The sequence below is a fragment of the Prionailurus viverrinus genome, chromosome D1 (genome assembly GCF_022837055.1).
Source record: "Prionailurus viverrinus isolate Anna chromosome D1, UM_Priviv_1.0, whole genome shotgun sequence".
Lineage (NCBI taxonomy): Eukaryota > Metazoa > Chordata > Mammalia > Carnivora > Felidae > Prionailurus > Prionailurus viverrinus.
Genome location: NC_062570.1, coordinates 11,114,822 through 11,134,569, shown reverse-complemented (window position 1 = coordinate 11,134,569; position 19,748 = coordinate 11,114,822). Strand labels below are relative to the sequence as shown.

General features: G+C 43.7%; 1 protein-coding gene across 7 annotated transcripts in view; it reads right to left on the bottom strand.

The window, feature by feature from the left end:
* NCAM1 (neural cell adhesion molecule 1) overlaps positions 1-15,522 on the bottom strand; it is a 312,658-nt gene extending 297,136 nt beyond the window's left edge. For 5 of the 7 annotated variants that reach the window (XM_047877460.1, XM_047877461.1, XM_047877462.1 and 2 more), the window contains exon 1: positions 15,192-15,519. In XM_047877460.1, the coding sequence (XP_047733416.1) occupies positions 15,192-15,243 (52 nt within the window). In that variant the 5' untranslated portion in view covers positions 15,244-15,519. Of the gene's footprint in view, positions 1-15,191 lie in introns of all 7 variants that reach the window. The other 2 variants (XM_047877467.1, XM_047877465.1) reach the window with 2 other exon arrangements.
* Positions 15,523-19,748: the final 4,226 nt, after the last annotated feature.

The following is a 19,748-nucleotide window of genomic DNA, read 5'->3' as shown; positions in this document are numbered from 1 at the left end:
TCAAATGTGTGCCCTGGCTTGTAGCAATTGTGACCCTTCAAAGAGGGCATCAGAAGGTTCTCGCATGCTGCTTCAAAATTAAAGCCAACAACCCTTCTCATACCACTAACAGCAACCCAACACACATGCACACAACTATAAGCTGCAGGAGGCTGAGGGCCCTGTATCTCTTCTCCCATGCTGAATTCTTCTTCAGTCCAGGAAGACTGAATCTTTATTAGCTGGAGAGGTTAAATCCCAGGGAATTTGCTCTTGGGGAATGCCAGGCATTGATGACAGCAGAAGTGCCCCCACTAAAAATAGAGGGATTCAATGAAATCTTGACTAGTGGGTAAAATACTCTCAAACCATTCAGCTCAGAGAAAAACAACAGTTAGACCTTTACCTCATGGGCTGCAAAATACTGAACTCTCTTAAACTGATCAGCCCAAGAGAAAATGCATGTACTAGTGAATGGATGTGGACGTTTCCCACCCATTGTATCAACCTGCAGTGAAGCCCACCCACACAGAGATTTCCCAGAGCTTTTTACTGTCTCACTCCCAATTACTAATAAGTGGCTAAGGACCATTATAATTTGAGAAATAAAATGAAACAGTATGAAACACAAGAGGAGATACTAAAAGATAATAAAGGGGAATTCAGAGGATAAAGAGATAACACAGGATACAAGAAAATTTTTCTAAGTTTATTTTGAGAGAGGCAGAGATAGTGCAAGTGGGAGAGGGGCAGAGAGAAAGGAGACAGAGAATCCCAAGCAGGCTCTATGCTGCCAGGGCAGAGCCCGACATGGGGCTTGAACTTATGAAACCGTGAGATCGTGACCTCAGCCCAAACCAAGAGTTGGTGGTGGCTTAACTGACTGAGCCACCCAGGCATTACAAGAAAATTTTTCTAAAATACTCAGAAATATAAAAGATATTGTACCAAGAAACAAGAAGAGGAAACTACCAAAAAGATAATAAAACAGAATTCTTAGAAATTAAAAACATGCTAGCAAGATAGAAAATCCAATTTGGCAAGAAGCTGACAAAACTTCCCAGAAAGTAAAAGGTAGAGAGTTTCAAGGACAAAGAAATGAATGTAGGAGAGAGAAGACAAAAGGAAAAAAAAAAATTAGAGGAGCAATCTAACTTCTGAATAAGAGCTCCAGAGAAAAGAGAAAAAACAGAGATATGAAAATACCAAGTAAATAATGCAGGAACATTTCCTAGCACAGAAAAACATGAATTTCCAGACCAAAATGGCCCACTGAGAACCTACCTCCCATAAAAAAAACAGACCTACAACAAAGTACAGCATTGTGAAATTTCAGAATGCTGTAACAAAGGGAAGATCCTAAGATCTTCTAGATGAGAAATAAATAAGTTTTGTACAAAATATTACAAATCAGAAAGCATTAGATGTCACAAATGCAACAATGAAAGCTAGAAAACAAAAGTTTTGAAGGAGCAATACCTTCCAAATCCTTGGAGACAGCAATTTCCAACCTAGAGAATTGTATATGAGGCAAATATAAATTAACTGCTGCAAGTATAGATCACCAACAGTCAAAAGTGAAGAATGAGAATAAGGTCTAGGATATATGCCCTCTGAAGATGAAAGAAAATAGCCACATTTGAACATATTGACAGGGAATTTACATGTCAGTCTGAGAGGTGGATAATGAATTAGTGATAGGTATATAGAAAACTAAGCAAAGAAAAACTAAGGCCATCATAAACTTCAGGAAAGACAGTACATTATATAAGAAATGAAATAAAATCATATAATTGCTCAACGCTCAGCTGTGAATAATATTTACATGGTCATAATAATGTAAACATTAAATATTGTTTAAATCAAAAATGGAAAAATTGTTATATTGGGAGGCCAAGGTAAAGGAAATAAGGGGGTAGAGAGTATTGTACGAATACTAAACCCACAGAGAATAAAGTCAATAAATAATGCCTGAAACTGACAAAGTAAGAAAGTATAAATATGGACATTAAAAAGGTAGACACAACTAAATGAATAGAAAGTGGATGCTTCAGGGAAGTCAAAATCAGAAACAGGAAGGATAATGGAGGGGTAAGAAAGGGTAGTAAGGGTTGAGGCAGGGGACTAATGTTTCATGTTTTATAAAATGACTTAACTTCTTAAACAATGTGGACATGTCATTTTGCTAAGAATAAAAATTAAATTTAAGAAAGGGAGGAATTACAACCAATGAATTCTAATTGCTTGATTAGTTAGGATCTTTAATCCCAATACATACGGACTATAATGTAATGGAGAAGAGAGAGATGCTGGCTGACACAACTTCCCTTAATGGTAAGTAAATAGCTGTGGAATTCAAGCAGAGCTGAGAGGCTATATATAACAAGGTCACTCTATAGAAATGAAATATGAAATATCCTTTGTCCTAAATCATTGGGGATTAGAATGTCTCATGACTGCTTTTTCCATATGAGTAACACTAATTATATTACCTTTCATTCCAACTTACCACTGGTGAAGAGAGTGGTACCTACATCTATGTCTGTTTCATGTTTGCAACTACACAGAGACTCCTTGAAATCATACCTCCTTCATTACGTAGGACAGAGCTGAATATGAAAGACACATGCTCCAAAAACTAATCCATATAAGTTTTGCCTGCTGCTTGAATAGGCCAATAGTTGGCTCTTCCAAATGAGGCTTAATTACGAACACCCATTATTTATGCTGCACTATGTTACAGACATTCCCTTGGAACTTTGTCATGTATAGAACTTTGTGTTCTTGAATCTGTTTTTCATAATTTTTCCATCCATTCAAGTTACTACATCTTCCTACTAGTATACTACCAATATACTTATACCTAATAGTCATGTTTCCTTGATTCTAGTTTGAGTCTCAGAGCCCTTCTACATGTGGTAGAAGCTAGGAAATTAACTAAAAATATATGCACTCTTTCTGGGGGAAAAAAAAGGCTAAAGGACTTCCCCTATGGGTCAAGTGCATACAATTAAATGCATGGGCTTTGGGATATCTATTTTGGCTATCCAGAGGCATCTTTCTCTTACTTCTTCTTTTTTTCCCTTATTCTTCATGCTTCATGTTCCAAAGATTTAAGGATGCCAGACAAATGACTTCCAGTTTAATGAAGTGTCACCAACATGATCTTTAGCAGCAACCATTTATTTAAGTACACTAAATTTTACGGCTCTACTATTATGGTGAATTGACAGGTTTAAAATTAACCCTATGCGGGGCGTCTGGGTGGCGCAGTCGGTTAAGCGTCCGACTTCAGCCAGGTCACGATCTCGCGGTCCGTGAGTTCGAGCCCCGCGTCGGGCTCTGGGCTGATGGCTCAGAGCCTGGAGCCTGTTTCCGATTCTGTGTCTCCCTCTCTCTCTGCCCCTCCCCCGTTCATGCTCTGTCTCTCTCTGTCCCAAAAATAAATAAACGTTTAAAAAAATAAATAAATAAAATAAAATTAACCCTATGCAAATAGAAAGGAGAACCTATATAAGCCAAGTTGTTTTTTTAAATTCTACTTTTTTCAAAACCAAGATCTACCAGACTTTGCTTCCAAACGAGTTGAAACAAACAGCTAAGCAATCAGCCATGGTGTTTCTAACTCAGTTGCAATTCATGGTGATCCTGAACTCTCAGAGAATGAAAACTAAATGGGAAAAAATGTGATTCTAATTATAATCAATACTTAAATCCAACACTAATTGTACACCCCTTCACTATGAACTTTAACAGAAAGAAGGAAAATGGGAAAAAATTACTGAGCTTACTCTGTGCCAGACAGTTGCATAAATTACCTCATTTCATCCTCACAATAACCCTATTAGGCGGGTATTATTATTCCTGTTTCACAGAGAAATAAACTGAGCATTGGAGAGATTAAATAACTGGCTCAAGGTCACAGGAAGCAGAAGACCCAGGGTGCAAAATGCCGTTTGATGTCAAAGGCCCCTGAGGCTCCCCCTACAGTATGCACCACTCTAGAACACTACAAGGAGATACTAAATTAAGAAAGGAAGATAATGTGTAATTATAACTCAGATCAAAGAGCTTGTGCTGGATTTGCATCTCCTCGTGCTCCTGACAGCAGATCTTTAAGCTTCCATGTTGCACCCTGAATCCAATTCTCATACAGCAACTGCAGCTTACCTAGCAACTGGCAGCATCTCACACAGACGAAACGGACACTCGGAGACGCAGTATGAATAAAAGAACATCAGGAGTCAGTCATGCCCATGTCCCCTCTTTTGCCAATCTCACAAAAACAGTGCAGCCAATTTGTGACAAACTGAACAAACTTCAAAGGGTTTTGCTATCAACAAACCTTTTTTAAAGGTATAGAATAAAGGTACAGATATCATGGGCAATGGTGCGAGAAAATAAAATGGTGTCTAAAAATTATCACCTACCCTGATAAATGAAACCAATGGGGAGAAAACCCTCTAACATTATCCTTTTCTTCTCAGGTGACCCCATCCCGTTGTCCTGTGAAAGGTTTGTTCATGACCTGGCTCTTTTCCCTTGTGCCCAGATGGCCCCCCAGTCTGAAGCCTTTCCCCACCCCAACACCCCATTCTTCCTTCTTTGTGGTCAAATACCCTGGGTATCCACTCCTCCTCTGTCTTTGGCTCTGAGAATGTGAATTTCACTACCCAACTAAACTTCTCTAAGATCCCCACTCTCCTCTGATTCAAACCCCCAGTTTTCCGCTTGTGCCTCATCTTTCTTACACACATATCCACTTTTAACGACTACCGCCCACTTTTTAATACAGTATTTATTTTACAATCTGAATACAAAACAATGTATGCTCATTAGAGAAAACTCAGATGGTATTAAAAAAGGTGTCTTCTTACAGTCTTAGTGAATGACAGATATTTTTTTTAAAAACAAAATCAGTATTATATACACCATTTGTTTCCAACTTTTGTCCACTTTATTCTTCTCTACCAGGTGTTCACACCACTAGGCTCTGGTCCCCACCCCCTTTTTTTCAGTATCACTTTCCAAATTATGGACAAGATGGCATTCTAAATGCGACATAAAAACTACAACATAAATATTTCCGGGTGTAATGAAAATTGCACAATACACTGATTGTAATCTATGATGGCTTCTCTCCACTGGAAAGGAATACAAATATAGACTACGATGATCCCTCAGTCTTCTTGGTACCCCGCTCCCAGCTGGGCTCCTGCATCTTCCTCCCAAACATGCAACACATCACCTACCTCATCTATGCTTCCTAGACGTAAAGCAAAATCCTGACTACAAAGCCTCCAGCTGTCACTATACTGCGAAGAATTCTCCAACCGCCCTAGTGCCCAGGTAATTTTTCCTCTGCCTCTGAAATCTTAGCCACTTATCTGGCTTTAGATGCTACCTGGTACTCCCAGTTGCCTTTTCATTCTCCACTAGATAGTAGGCTAACAAAATATTGTACTGTTGAGTTTTGGAGCTCTGTTGTACACCTGCAGCTAAAAGACTGCATAGATGCCCAGCAAGTATTTCTGCTGTCACTGCTGCTCCCTATGCCCCTAAACCATTAGGTCTCTGCCCTACACCTTCTCTGCCCCACAGAATGGCTTAGCCTCTGTCTAATCCTATATTCCTCTATCTATGACATTATTTTTATCTGAGCCATAATTAGATATGTTTTCCATCACAACTGGGTCAAAAAAAGTTTCACAAAATACTTACCCTTGCTACAAAGATACATACTCTCTTTCCCATTCCATTCCATTCCATTCCATTCCATTCCATTCCATTCCATTCCATTCCATTCCCTCCCATTCCCTCCCATTCCATTCCATTCCCTCTTTCCTCTATTTTTCCCTTCCTTCCATCCTTCCTTTCCTGCTTTTCAATGCTGGTGGAAGTCTATTTGAATAGATTTTACCACTCACAGTTGAAAATACTGACCTAGAAGTTAAGATACCAGGACACCCAATTTTTTTTTTCTAAAACCTAATCTATGTAGAGCTGAGGTCTATCTTTCATTGAAGGTAACGCCTTTTCTCAATTTCCCCATCATGCTGACAGCTCCATGATTTTATTCCCTTGGGTTTGCAACTTAAAAAGTTTTCTCTCTCCCAGTCACCTACCATTTTGGATCTATCATCTACCCCAGAGGAGTCATTTGTCATCTCTAACCTCTCAGCTGTGTGCCTTTTTTATCCTTATCCAAAACCACTACAAGTGTACTTCCTAAGATTATCTGTTTTACAAACTATATCACGGTTGGATTCCTTTAACAAGCCCCTCTGGAACATAAAAATTTAATTTTTATAAAATTTTATAAAACTTGATTTTTGTGTAGCAAAAATCTTTTTCCTAACACTATTTGGTCCAGCTACAGAAACGAACACTCCCTCCAAGTACTGCAGTGATCCCTACCAGTTTCCTCCTATTTCTCTGTTAATTCAAAGCTAGCATCAAACACAGAGCCTAGCACAGCAGATGTTCAAGTGTTATCATGGAATATAACCTTAAATATTTTAGAAAATGATTTCTCCAACATCCCTCTCCTTTGTCTAGCGTTTAGGATTTTAATAAGACCTGGCCCAATCTCCAGTCTGCTTTCAATGATCTTGAAGACCAATTCTCTAGCTAGACACATGCTGTCCTACAGAGAAATGGGTCCTCTCTCTCCTTATCTGTCCTTATGCCCGTGAGGGTCCACATCAAATACCAGCTTGTCCAACACCTTCTTCTGGACATTAAAACGAACCGAGATGATGAGATGATTTTTGTCTTTCTTCACAATTCTCACAATTAGTATTTGCCTCCTACTTTTTGGCAATGATTCATACAGTAACGTTCATGATTTCCTAACTGTCTGAACTAAGCATTTCCTCCCCAACCATCTGAAAGCTTCTGTAGGACTGGTATGGTATTATTGTTTTCCCCCTCAGCCTCCAGGACAGAACTTTGCACATCATATTCACAGTACACATACTTCCTAAACATTTCAAAGAAAACCTCCATTCAAGATGAACTTTTGAAAAGCACATATTGAGTGCCTAACTTGTTTTACATATGACATTTTATTTAAGCTCACCAAAACCCACAACGGAGGTGTCATGATCCCCATTCTACAGACAGAGGGAGGCAGGCCCAGAAGTGCAGCAAGGTACAGAATGTCACTTACAATGAGGGCACTCAAACTAGACTTGTCAGACCCAAAGCTCTTGGTTTGCCCCTCCCCCCAGTCACCACTCCCTCACTTCTGGCAGACACCAAGCAAATTCACATCCTGATGCTGTGTGTATTCAGACGGTCCTCACTTCAGAACATGAGAAGATGGAGTCAACTATGCACGTATGGTCCCAGGTTCACCCCTGTAAACTACTTAAGATTTTCACGGCCTCAGCTTCTATTTCAAGACCTGACACAATCTGGCCTCACAGAGCTTTTCTCCCCACTACTATCGGGCCACTTCTCCCCAAGCCCCCCCCCCCCATGCTGTTCCCTCAGCATCACCCTATGCATTCATCTCTCCACCACCTGAATCACTTCTGCTTCCTGCTCCAGGGAGTGGAGGCCCAGGCCCAGCTTAAGGGGGTCTGAAGCAGAGTTAATGGCTTTCTTCCCTGTGCTCCAATGGTATCTAATTCATGTCTCTACTTATAAGGATGGTATGTCTGTCTCCCACACTACATGGTGAACTCCAGAGGCAGAAGCATAGCTTCCTCGACCTTATAATCTGAAACCCAAAACAATCTGGAAGCAACTTGGCCTTGTCAAGATTTCAGGGAAGTTTGCTGAATTAAATGGAATTTACGAATGTGTGTTGTGATTCACTGTTTGTTGAATTAAGTAGTCAATCAACCAGGTCTCAAATGAGAATACCATCTGTTCTTATTTCACAGAGTTTTGTAAATGTCACCTCTTCACCCCACCCCAACCACACAGAGGTGGGATCCCTGTAATAATCTTTTAGACTATCCTGTTCCCGTCCTTATTTTTTTTTTTATCAGAATATGGGATTATAAATATTACATGTATGTTACTGGTTTAATGTCTCTATTCCTCCACACTTAGACTGGAAGTTCCATGAAGACAGAGACAATGTATGTTTACCACTGCATTCCCAGAACACCGCACTCAATAAATATTTAGTGAACAAATGATATGAAGACTGGATGATAGAATGCAGAGCAAAAGTCTGGGACTGTACGATGATGATTAAGACATAATTATGGGGATTATCGATGCAGTTCCTCTCCTTGTAGATAGCTAACACAAAATCTGAGTTTCTTTTCCAACACAGCATATGTCTTTAGTTGGCAAAAATACTTCCTGCCCTGCCAGTAGGGCATTTATGTCTGACTCATTTGCATAATAATAGCAATTACTTTATTTTATTCCAGATAGTAATTTACAAAAATATAAGCAGGGAGAAATATTAAATCAACTCAAGTCTCACTTAAGATTTTCTGTAAAATACAGAGGTCAAATGGCTTCTTCTTTCTAAAAACAATTTTGATTTTGATGTATGATTCTGATCTTCAAAGCACTACACAAACAACCTTTAGGAGACACGTGCTTGACAAACTGGAACAGTCAACCTATTTCGAAGCAAGTGGACTCGAGCAGACCGAAACACAGTTGCTGGCACTAGGGCAGATGTCTGCAGGGCCCCCACATTACATGGGCTCCTTCCAAGGCTGTGTGGCACGGGGACCTGCTGACATGTTTTTGTTTAATTTTTTTTTTTAATGTTTATTTTTGAGAGAGAGAGAGAGAGAGAGACCGGGCATGAATGGGGGAGGGTCAAAAGAGAGGGAGACACAGAATCTGAAGCAGGCTCTAGGCTCTGAGCTGTCAGCACAGAGTCCGATGCAGGGCTTGAACTCACAGACCGTGAGATCATGACCTGAGCTGAAGTCGGATGCTCAACCAACTGAGCCACCCAGGCGCCCCAAAGCCAACATGTTCTCATGGTCACTTATCTCCTAAATTTTGTGGAAGAGTTTTTTATTTTCCTTAAACGGGCCCTTCAAAATTGCACATCCTTCAGGCCCCATGAAACCCACATCAACCTTTGTGCTGATGGCTTTCAGCCTTATAAGGAGAATCACTTTTCTCTCTAACATATTCACAAGCAACATGACAGTGCAGGCATATTCAAGATTTTTTAAAGCCAAGCTCCACTCACTGAAGAAGTCATGTTCTCATAATATCCTTCTTTGGGTCATGGAAAGAGCACTATGTCTGAATATTATGTTTTTCTAGATCCATATACACCTCTCTTTCTCATCGATAAACACGGCTCACACGCACTGAAGTCCTGTGATCTCTAATATATTCACCACTCTAACATGGGGGCACTGCTAATTTTGCCATTTTGCAGAAGAGAAAGCTGAAACTTAGGGAAGCTATAGGGCTTGCCCCAAATCGGACGGCAAATAAGGGATATATACAGCTGGGCTTTCAACCTGGGGCTGTGGGCCGCTCCCTCTTAAACTCTATGTGATCCTACCCTCTAGGTTTCTTGCCAGCAGAAAGTATTCCATCTCAGTCCTTTGTAATTCCCCACAGAGCTGGAACTCAATTAATATATGTGATCAACGGTTGGAGGGAATACCTAATGTAACACAATCTCAAGTGCTGTGACATTACTATAGATATTCCTAAAGGATGAGGTAATCAGATACCAAGGCCTGTCACATGTTATCTCAAGGATGACACCGACAGAAAACAGGCCAGTGTTGGCAGCTACCAATCAGAAAGTCCTGGGTGAGAATACAGAATGGAATAGAAAGAAGCCTTTCAAGTCCTATCAGTGATGTGGTCTTTGAATTCAAAGGAAAACATATTTACATATATCTGGCAGAAAAAGAATGCACAATAGGTACATTAAAACCTTTTCTCCACCCCCCCCAAAAAAAACCACACATACACAAAACAGAGCAAAGGGCTTATCTTTTCAGTGTAGTCGCGTTTTGGTCTCCAACTGCTCGGAAGCTAAATTAATAGTGCAGGAAGGTAGAAGTGTATCATCCTAGCTGAAAACAGTTAAATCAGTGGCTGCGTGTAGACAAGGCCTAAAAGCGCCTTAACTGTAATGTATGGAAACTGCCAGAAAGGCTGCCATTTGGCACGCAGACCAACATCAAAAGGCAATGACCCTAATGAGCATCTTCAGCAGACAGACAGCATTTCAAAAGTGCGAAATGAAAGGGCATAATGACACCACTAGCAACGCCAAATAATTTACATCCCTTTACATCAGTGAATGGTTTTAAGGGTTGGTACCGAGAGTTAATACTGATAACAAAAAGGGCTAAACGTGACATGACTGTGACCTTCAGATGGACTTCTGGATGTTGTTGCCCTACTGTAGTAAGCACATCGACCTGTATTATCAATGACTGTTTCACTAGGGTTGTTTCCTCGTAGGAAAAAACTCTGGGCCTCGTGGACACCTAATCCCTAGGATTCAGAGGGGTCCCTGGGCATCCCCCTCTTCCTAAGAGGGCGTCTCTTACACTATTGCTCAGAGACCTTTTCCAAGACATGTATGAAACTCTCTTCTGAATTTTACTCATTTCTCCTCTTTTTAACTCAAGGAACCCTAACCTTAGTCTTTTTTATTTCAAAACTCAAGTACTCATTATTACTACATAGCCAGTTGATTCATGGTTCCAATCTTGTCTGATTTGTAACCCATTTTTAAGTACTAGTAAAATGCTATTTGTAATTTGCTGCCCTTTCTTTTAAAGATCCAGATGTTTCTTAGCTTATACATTTGTCAGAACACTACACTGAGGAGTTATCAGTTATGGAAGTGACATTAAAATATTTATCCTGAGACCATGAAATATCTGTGGGCTCTAAGACTCAATACTTAAACAGTACCAGAGAGCCTTTTCTGCATGCCTTTGTCTCCTCTCAGGCTGCCTGTTCCCAGAAGACTGGCAGTGGCAGGTGGGACCCCATCTCTCTCCACCCTGCCGACTGCTTCTGCTCTCCATCACCACAAACCCAAGATTGGCAGGGAAAGTCCATACTGTTCTCTAGCAACAGGTAGTCAATCACTCATTTCGCACAAAGACAGGAAGGACTGTCTGTAAAATATCTTTGGAGATCTGCCAGTAGCATTGAAGTCACTTTCTGTCTGGAGGGCAGCCACGGTGCTTTAACACTGAAGACGTAAATATGGGGAATTCATCAAACTCCTATTAAGTAGAGGCTTTGTCACCTTAAAAAATTAAGTGGTTGGGTCAGAAATTCCCAAGTCCATATTTCATATTTCAAGCAGTGTAAAGTTTATAAGATGCCATCTATAATTTAAGAAACCAAGTTCCATAGCAAACAAAAACATCTGTCATGTGTAAAGATTAGGTTTTGAATGAGAAAATGGTGCTATTTATTTTGAGAGGCAATTAAGACCTTGTTCCCTGTGACAGAAAAATATAGATACAGATTACTTACATTAAACTACATATTACCTATCTGAGGAACTCGATTAATGATGAATAGACTCCAAAGAGAAGCACTAAGCAAAACTCTTAGAATTACAGGTTTTCATGTGACTAACTGCTCCCTCTGATCCGTCGCCTTGAGTAAGCACCCACAGCCCTTGCTAAGACCACACCCATACCATAATTTTTGGGTTTGGTGGGGGGTTTGCAAACAATTACTGCCTTAATTCTTGTACTATCAAGCTCAAGAAACAGTTCACCAGTTAGGTCAACAAATCCTTAGTTTAAACAATTAGCAAAGAGACTCGGATAAACCTCCTTTATTGAACAAGATTATGCTCTGCTATTTTCTGCTATTCTAGTACTACTTCTAAAAAAGTAGATCCTGAGGAAACATACCTGGGAAAAAAAGTCAACAAATTCAATCTGTTGAGGGAAGAAGGGGGAAGCTTCTTGAAAAAGTGACTTTAAAAAAATGTAAATTTTTGGACTAACGAAAGCAACATGATTGGTAGATCTTTAGAACCTTCACAGCAGGAATAGTAACTCAAAAACTATTAAATAAAGGACAGGCCACACTTCCACACTGTCTGTGTTATATTCTTTTTGTGTCTACCTGTGTTAAATTTTAAACAAATTCTGAGTTATTTCCAGTATTTTAATCTACGCTAATATTTGTCGAAAGAAAAATTAACTTTCTGGTTTTGGGATAGAGTCGTGCAACTTCTTCCACATTCTTCAGTACAACTATATTATATTCAGTTGCATTTTGTTCAGAAACACACCTTTCTGACCTTCAAATAAAAATCAACAAAAATAATACAGCTCGGCATAATTGTACTCACAGCAAACCTGACTGAAACACACCTTGATGATTCATTTAGTGAGGGACGTTGTATGTACTCATATACCTACTAGCTGGCTTCTGTGAGGTAGCAAAGGTGTCCTTTGTTCTTAATCAGTGCTACCTTGTTAGAAAACCAGTCAGTCCTATTCATTCCTCTACTCTAGCAAGAAAAATTGGAAGAGGATTGTAAAATTGCCAGATAAACACGACTTAACCATTCCAAATCATTCCATTTTTCCACAAAACATCCAGAACTGCTGTTAGAATAAACTCAAATTTGCTGTGTGATTCCGCAACCTTTCACCTTATTCGGAAAGAGCAAAAGATACCAAAATGAGACAGGCTGCAGGACTGATTTCCTTTGGTGTTAAGGGTAGCATACGTTGTATTTAAATTTTCATACGCACTGTATAGAGCACAGAGACTGAACTATCACTGTCCCTGAAAATACACTTGAGGAAAAAATAATAATTATGTTACTATTATAATAATTATTACTACGTATACACATTTACATATATGTGCGTACGTATATATAATACTGTTTTTATTTTCACCCTGACCCTTTGATTTGAAGGCTTCGATTTTTTTAACTGCGGAATTATCAATATTTTAATGGAAAATGATTTCTCTTTGGAAAACCGTTCAACTTCTTTCTTTTGTTAGGCAAGCTTGTGTGCGTTTAGTGTTCTGCCTTGTCCCCATCCTCACAGTCCTAGGGCGGGACTGAGGCCGCTTTCCCTCCAGGGAACACTGATCAGAATGCCACCCTTGCCTGGTCAGCCACCGCATCCCAATCCGGGACTCCCTGGACGGGTACTAGCCTGCGCCTGCCCGCACATCCCAACACGGAAGGTTACACCCTTCACGGTGGTGGAAAGGTTGGACAGCAATCCCTCCCAAAGGCCCCCCAAAGAGCAGGTCTCCATGGCCACGCCCCCACCTCGAGGGGAGGAGGGCACGCGCGGAGACCAGCCGGCACCACAGAAAAGGGCAAGCCCGGTGCGGCCCCGGCCAGGTGGCGGAGGGACCAGCGACCTGCCGCGCGGGGCCGCCCGGTGGCTGAGGGTCCCCTCAACACCCCTCGGCCCCACCCCCAGCCTCGCCCCCGGCCCGCAGCAGGCCGGTCGGCGCACGCGCGAGTCGATGCTCCCAGCCACTGCGCCCTCCTAGGCTACAAGCTCGGTCCGGGAAGACACGGGCAGAGTGTGCACGCTGGGGGGCGGAAGGGACGCCCCGGGGCTGCGTGACAGAGGCTCGAGTGGGCGAGCATGGGCGGGCCGGACCTCCTGGGGGCACCTGGGCTCCATCTTCTTCCCTCCGGGCTGCGGGGCGGGGTTTCTCCTGGCGGGGGGGGGCGAGCAAGACCGTTAGGCTGGAACACCGGAGACGGTCCTGGCAGCTCTGGGCCGCCACCCGCGCCGCAATAAAAGCCTCTCACGGCTTCCCGCCCAGCCAGCCTCGCTCTGATTGGTCGCCATGGGAAAGGGACCCGAGTTGGCTGGAGGCGGTGGCCGGGGCTACTCCCGTGCCGCCCGGGGAGGGCCCGCCCTAGCGCTCCCCCACCCGGGCTCCGCCGTCTAGGGTAGCAGAGGCGGCACCTGGCAGCGGCCGCCGGGACTCACCGTCCCCTCTGCTCTGCTCTCCCCGGGCGCTTCCCGGCACACGCCCCCCTCCCGGAATGTGCGCCCACCCCACCCAGCTCTCTGAGGCCCCTGATCCATTTCTTCCTCCTTCCCGACCATCCATGCCAGAGCGCAAATCCCTGGGTGGGGTGGGGTGTGGAGAGCAGCTGGAGGGGCCGTTGGGCGAGCACAGAAGAATCTCCCAGGGAGGCCGGGGTGGAAATACCCTAAATGAAATGAACATCCCTCCCGGCCGGCCACCGAGGTTTTCTGGGCGGCGGCGCAGCCCCCGCCACCCGCGCGGCAGCATCCCTTGACTATCTCCTCCTCAGCTCCCTATTGTTCACACTTTGCTAGATTCAGGAACCTCGCCCAAAGAAAGGAGGCTAGGCGAGGTGCTGCGGGTGGCTACCTGCCATTCTTCTCGCGCACCGTGCAACACGGGGCTCGCGGTGAGTGTGAAGGCACACGCGCGCGCACACACACGCGCACACACACACCAGGCAGCCCGATCACGCCCTCCTCGCCCTCCGCCCCTCCGCACTTCCTCCTGTCAAAACGCGGCGCTCGGCCCTCCCATCCCTCCGTGCTCCCGGCCGAGAGCAGGCTTTGCAAGTAACCAGCGATTTGGCAAATGAAAAACTAACGTCATATCGACGGGGGTGCAAGAACGGCCACACAGCCCTGAGATTCTGCCCATTTTCGCCTCATTTTGCAAACCGTTATTCAGCCCGGGCAGGAGGGGGGGGGGGGCTGGGCGCGACGGCGGCGAGCCCCACTTTATTAGACGCAGGGAAATAACGATGGGGCAGCCGCCCCGGCTTATTGTTCACTCTTCCCGGGACCGGGGCTCACGAGCCCCTGCGCCGCGGAACCTGAGCCCGCGCAGCAGCACCTCCGAGCCGCGGCAACCCCGCCCCGCCACCCGCTTTGGGAAGGAGCGCTGCCCAGCACCGGTGCGGCCACAGCGTCCCCGGGAGCGTCCCCGTCCCCGGGAGCAGGCGGCTCAGCTCCCGCGTTGCGGGCACACAAAGTGGGAAGGGCGGGCGCGCCGGAGGCGCGTCCGGTGCTCGCGGCGCTGGTAGGCAGCCCCAGTCCGGCGCAGCCCCGGAGAGCGCAGGGCTCGGCGGGGCAGCAAGGGCTACGCGCTCCTTCCTCGGCTCAACGACAATGACCACCCTTAGCATTCCACGTAAAGCCACCCCAAATACCAGTGTCCTCGTGGGAGGAGGAGGGGGGAGGGGGCGACCAGTACATCAGACTGAGAATAATCATAATTTCAAAATGTACCTGCAGTTCCCAGGAAAAACAAAGTCCAGATGAGATCCTTAGTTTGCAGCATTGTAATCTGCTGGCTGGGAGGGACGTTCTTGCCGCGGTAAATTCTGTGCCCCCCCCCCTTGCAGAGAGTGTGGACGGCGGCAGAGCCACAGACCTAGGGGCAGACAATTGCCAGGCTGAGTATGATTATTTTTGCAGAATTGTTTCCTGCCAGCGGCTTGTCGAGCTGCGTTCACGCGCTGATCGGAGAATGAGTGACAGTCCCAGCCTCAGCACACTCGCAACTCGGAGATCCTTGCGCTGGCCCGGGTTCGCTTTGATGGAACTGGGGATGGGAGCGGGGGGCGGGGGGGCGGGGGTGAGAACCTCACTGTGTCCTTCCACCACGCCGGCCACAAATAGTGCCGAACATCAAGGAGGTAAGAGAGACAGGGGAGGCAGATGCGGCCGCCTGCAAAACGCGGCCTGGAGCTGCTGGAGGAGTCGGGCTCTTTCTCACGCAGTCTTCAAGCAGAGCTGGGATTTCTTCTCTTCACACTTCTCCTCCACGCCTCCACGGTCCCTCCTGCCACCCAGCCTGCCTTAGTTGGGAAGGTGGATATTTTAATAACCAGTAAATAATAAATACACAATCTTAGGTTTGGTTAGGTTTTCAAAGTCGTCTCTCCATTTAGATCCTAAGATCCTTGAAACACAGGATAGCTTAGGACTTTTTTTTTTTTTTTTTTAAGTGCAGGAAATGAGAAATTTGGAGAGGGATGGAGATAGACTGCTAGTGCAGGGCTTTGCTTTGGGTTTGTTTGTTTGTTTGTTTTAAAATGGCTATGAAGTTTACTCTCCCACAGAGTGGCAACAGATCTCAGGGGAAGGAGGTGGGAAGCTACTTAAGTTCGAAGAAAACGCAGATGTTTGGAAGGAATTTCCAGAAATAACCGAAGGAAATGTTTTCTTGTTTATGAATGCTGAAATCTGTGGTCTCTTTAGGAAGATCACTGAGCCTTTTACATAGATTTTATGGTACAGGCGAGATACTGGATATTAATTTTTTCTTATAATGGCACAGAACCTCAATTCTTAAAGCTATTCACGTAGGATTTCACTGAGGTACGCACAGAGGGTTTCAGTTAATCTTACAATTGTATTTTATATAGAAGAGGGTGGGGGAGCAGGGGGGAAATAAACATGTCTCAGCGCCTGAGCAAGGCTTGAGTGTTTAAGAAACAAAATTTGAGGAAGAATCAGGAGCACAAATTGTTCTAGATGCTGGACTAGCTTATTAGCCCAGCACAGTGACCCTCCCAGAGGAAGGCTGCCACGTTCAAAGCACCAATGCATCAATATTACCAAGTACTCCCTTTTTCTTTAAAGGTCAGGCTCTCCACAGTTGTACCGCTCTTTAAAATCCCATCCTCCACTAGCCAAACAGCCAATCTCCATTACCAAAGAGGCTGGTATCTCCTTCCTGTCTCCTCCCACGTGTTAGACCACCAGAGCCACACCAGCACGCTATGACTTCTGGGACCCCTAAAAAAGCGTTCCTTTCCCAAATCCATCTTTCCAACGTTATTGCTTAAATACTTATCTCATGCCAATTATAAGTAATTCAAAAATACAGAAAAGTAGAAAGGAGGAGCTAGAAATACCCCCCAAATCCCAGATTCCAGATACCCACAGATTTTGTCCTTGTATATGCATATGATTTTTAGAAGTGACATAGTATAGTAGCAACTGGAATCTTGTTTATTTTCCCTAACATTTCATTATAAGCATTTTCCCAGGCCATTAAAAAGGCGTTCTAAATATTTTTATCGCTATGCAATATTTCTATATACCAATGGTTCTTCAATGGTCTCCCCCTTGTTGGATATTTATATGGTTGCCAAAGTTTGATCATATAAATAATGCTTTTTGAACATCTTTCAATAAATATTTATTGAACAGCCACTGTTTTTAGCCCTGTGCTGGATATAGTGGACCATATAGGTTTTTCTAATGGTGGCTATATTTAAGCATATTTAGCTTCAGATATAAGCTTCCATTAACATGTAAAATACTACTACTAACATATAACATTAAGTCCTACGTATCAGACTCTTTTCCTAAAAAGAGATTTGATAGCAAAGAAAGAGAAAATAAGCCTGAAGGGTAAAAGGGGAAAAGGGAAGGTTGGAATACCCAAAATAAAATTTTCCTATTTCTAATTTTACCAAGAGTGGGAGACACACCCTTCTCTCAAAACCTCCCTCCTTATAGCCCGTGTCACTAGAATTAAAAGATTTCTATTTTTTTCTCCCCAAATGTCCCTATTTTTAGCTTTCTAACGTAGGCAGGTGTAGAAATCCTATCTGACTTCAGCATGATTGAATTTCTTTTTTTCTCTCTCTCCTGCCCCTCCCTGCCCTGTGTGCCTGTTGATCTGTGTTGTAATGACTCATTCTAGAATTCTGCCCCACAGTGATTCCAATCCACATGGCATGGGTCTCTCCCATGTTCTTTCAACAGGACCCATCACTTGTCTCCAATTCGTCCTTTCTCCACTCATCAATGCCTATCTCTGTGAGCTCTGCAAGTCAGTCCCTCCCTGAACCTCACTTTGAAATGGGACAAAACTGTGGTCCTCCCCGATGTCTCTTCCCAGAGGGAGTCCTGGGGCTGTCAGACACACATTAATGAGCATCTATCCTGTGAACATCTGGGCGAGGAGGGAGAGGAAGGAGCCACTGGGCACAGTGCTTTAGAGTAGGAGCTTTCCTGGTAAAGCAGAAAATGGGCTACCGAGGCAGCCCCAGCAAGGGGTAACAGGTCCTAATCTAAGGCAGCAAATGGGGAAGAAAGCCAAAAGGAGCACAGATATGAGAAATATTTCTAAGATGAATAGCAGAACTGAAGAACTTCCTGAAGATTGGGGTCCATCTGAGGCAGAGGAAGACATCAAAGTTCCTTTCATTTATTCAACAAATACTTATTAAGTATCTGCTAAGTGCCTGTCACTGGGGATATAGCTGTGGACAAAACAGAATCTTTGCCTCCATGGACTTCCATTTTTATGGGGAAGATAGAAATAAATTGATAAATATCTGGTATGCTTATGGTGATATGTGTTAAGGAGAACTATAGAGAGGGGTACGGGGGATAGGGAGTTCTGGGGTGGGGAGGAACTAACATTTCGGATAGGGGAGCTAGGGAAGATGTCCCCATATCAGAGAGGTCTGAGACACAGCATACCAGAGAACATCGATGTTTCAGCGGTGGGCAGAAGGAATTGCCAAACAAGCAGTGAAAATGTGGTCAGAGGGGTGGACAGAAAATTGAAACAAGTAAGCTGATGATTTAAAAGTTCCCTGGATTTGACTATTGGAAAGTCATTAGCAGAGAGAATGTTATGGAATGGTGGGGGAAGGAAATCATCACTGTCCCAGGAAATGAAAAGGTGGCTTGTCCAGGAAGAAGAAGCAGGGAGTGTAGACTACTCTCTTAAGGAGCAGTATGGTAATGGCACAAGGACAGGAAGGCAAGCTTGAGGGGAAAGGAGGTTTGAATGGAGACCTTCTTTTCTTCTTTTTTAATACGAGGATGTTTGTGTTAGGTTCTAAAGTACATTCCATCCGTTGCTGAACCCCTCTAAGGGTCTAAGGGTCTCAGTTAGATTACTTGAGAAATGAATCAGTCTAGAGCAAAGTGCTCCCACTGGCACTCTTCCCCACTTAGGGTTTCTTTCCTCTTGGTGCTGAAAAGGAGACCCCAGGCAGGATTGCAAGACTCACAGATATCCCAGGTACTGCCTTCCTTATATGGCATGGGCAAAATGCATCTTGGGGGAAAAGTTCCAGTCAAAAATCATTTGATTATACATGCAAGAATTTATTTCTGAACTCTCTAGTCTATTCTATTGGTCTATAGTCTATCTTTACACTGATACCACATTGTATTGATTACCATAGCTTTGCAGTAAGCTTTTAAATCAGGAAATGTGAGACGTCCAACATTGTTCTTCTTTTTCAAGATTAATTTGGCTATTCAGGACCCCATGAGAATCCTTATGAATTTTAGGATGACTTTTCTATTTCTGCAATAAAAAGGTCATTGATATTTTGGTAAAGATTGAGGTGTGCTGTTTTCTACTCTGCCCAGAGTTGATATCTGGGCTAGTATTAGAGCCTTGTGGACATCTTGGAGATGAATATGCTTTAGGTATCTCACTGCACAGCTATGGGAAACTGAGTCACAAGGGACTACCTGTCACAACATGCCCACTTGGGTGAGCTGTTCTTTTCCATGTAGATATGGAGACATGAAGTGGGATCCAGTCACAAGAATCAGGCTGTAAAATGTGTGGCAATGTAGAGAAGTTACAGTGAGCTAACAAAGGAAAGATGGGTTTAAATGGTTTCTTGGTGCTGAAGTGAACGCAGACCCTGGGCTGCCTTATTTCCCTGTTTGGTCCTTTTTAAAAAAATCTTCTGAGAGGCACCTGGGTAGTTCAGTCTGTGAAATGCCAGTATTCAGCTCAGGTCATGATCTCACGGTTCGTGGGTTCGAGCCAAGCATCGGGCTCTGTACTGACAG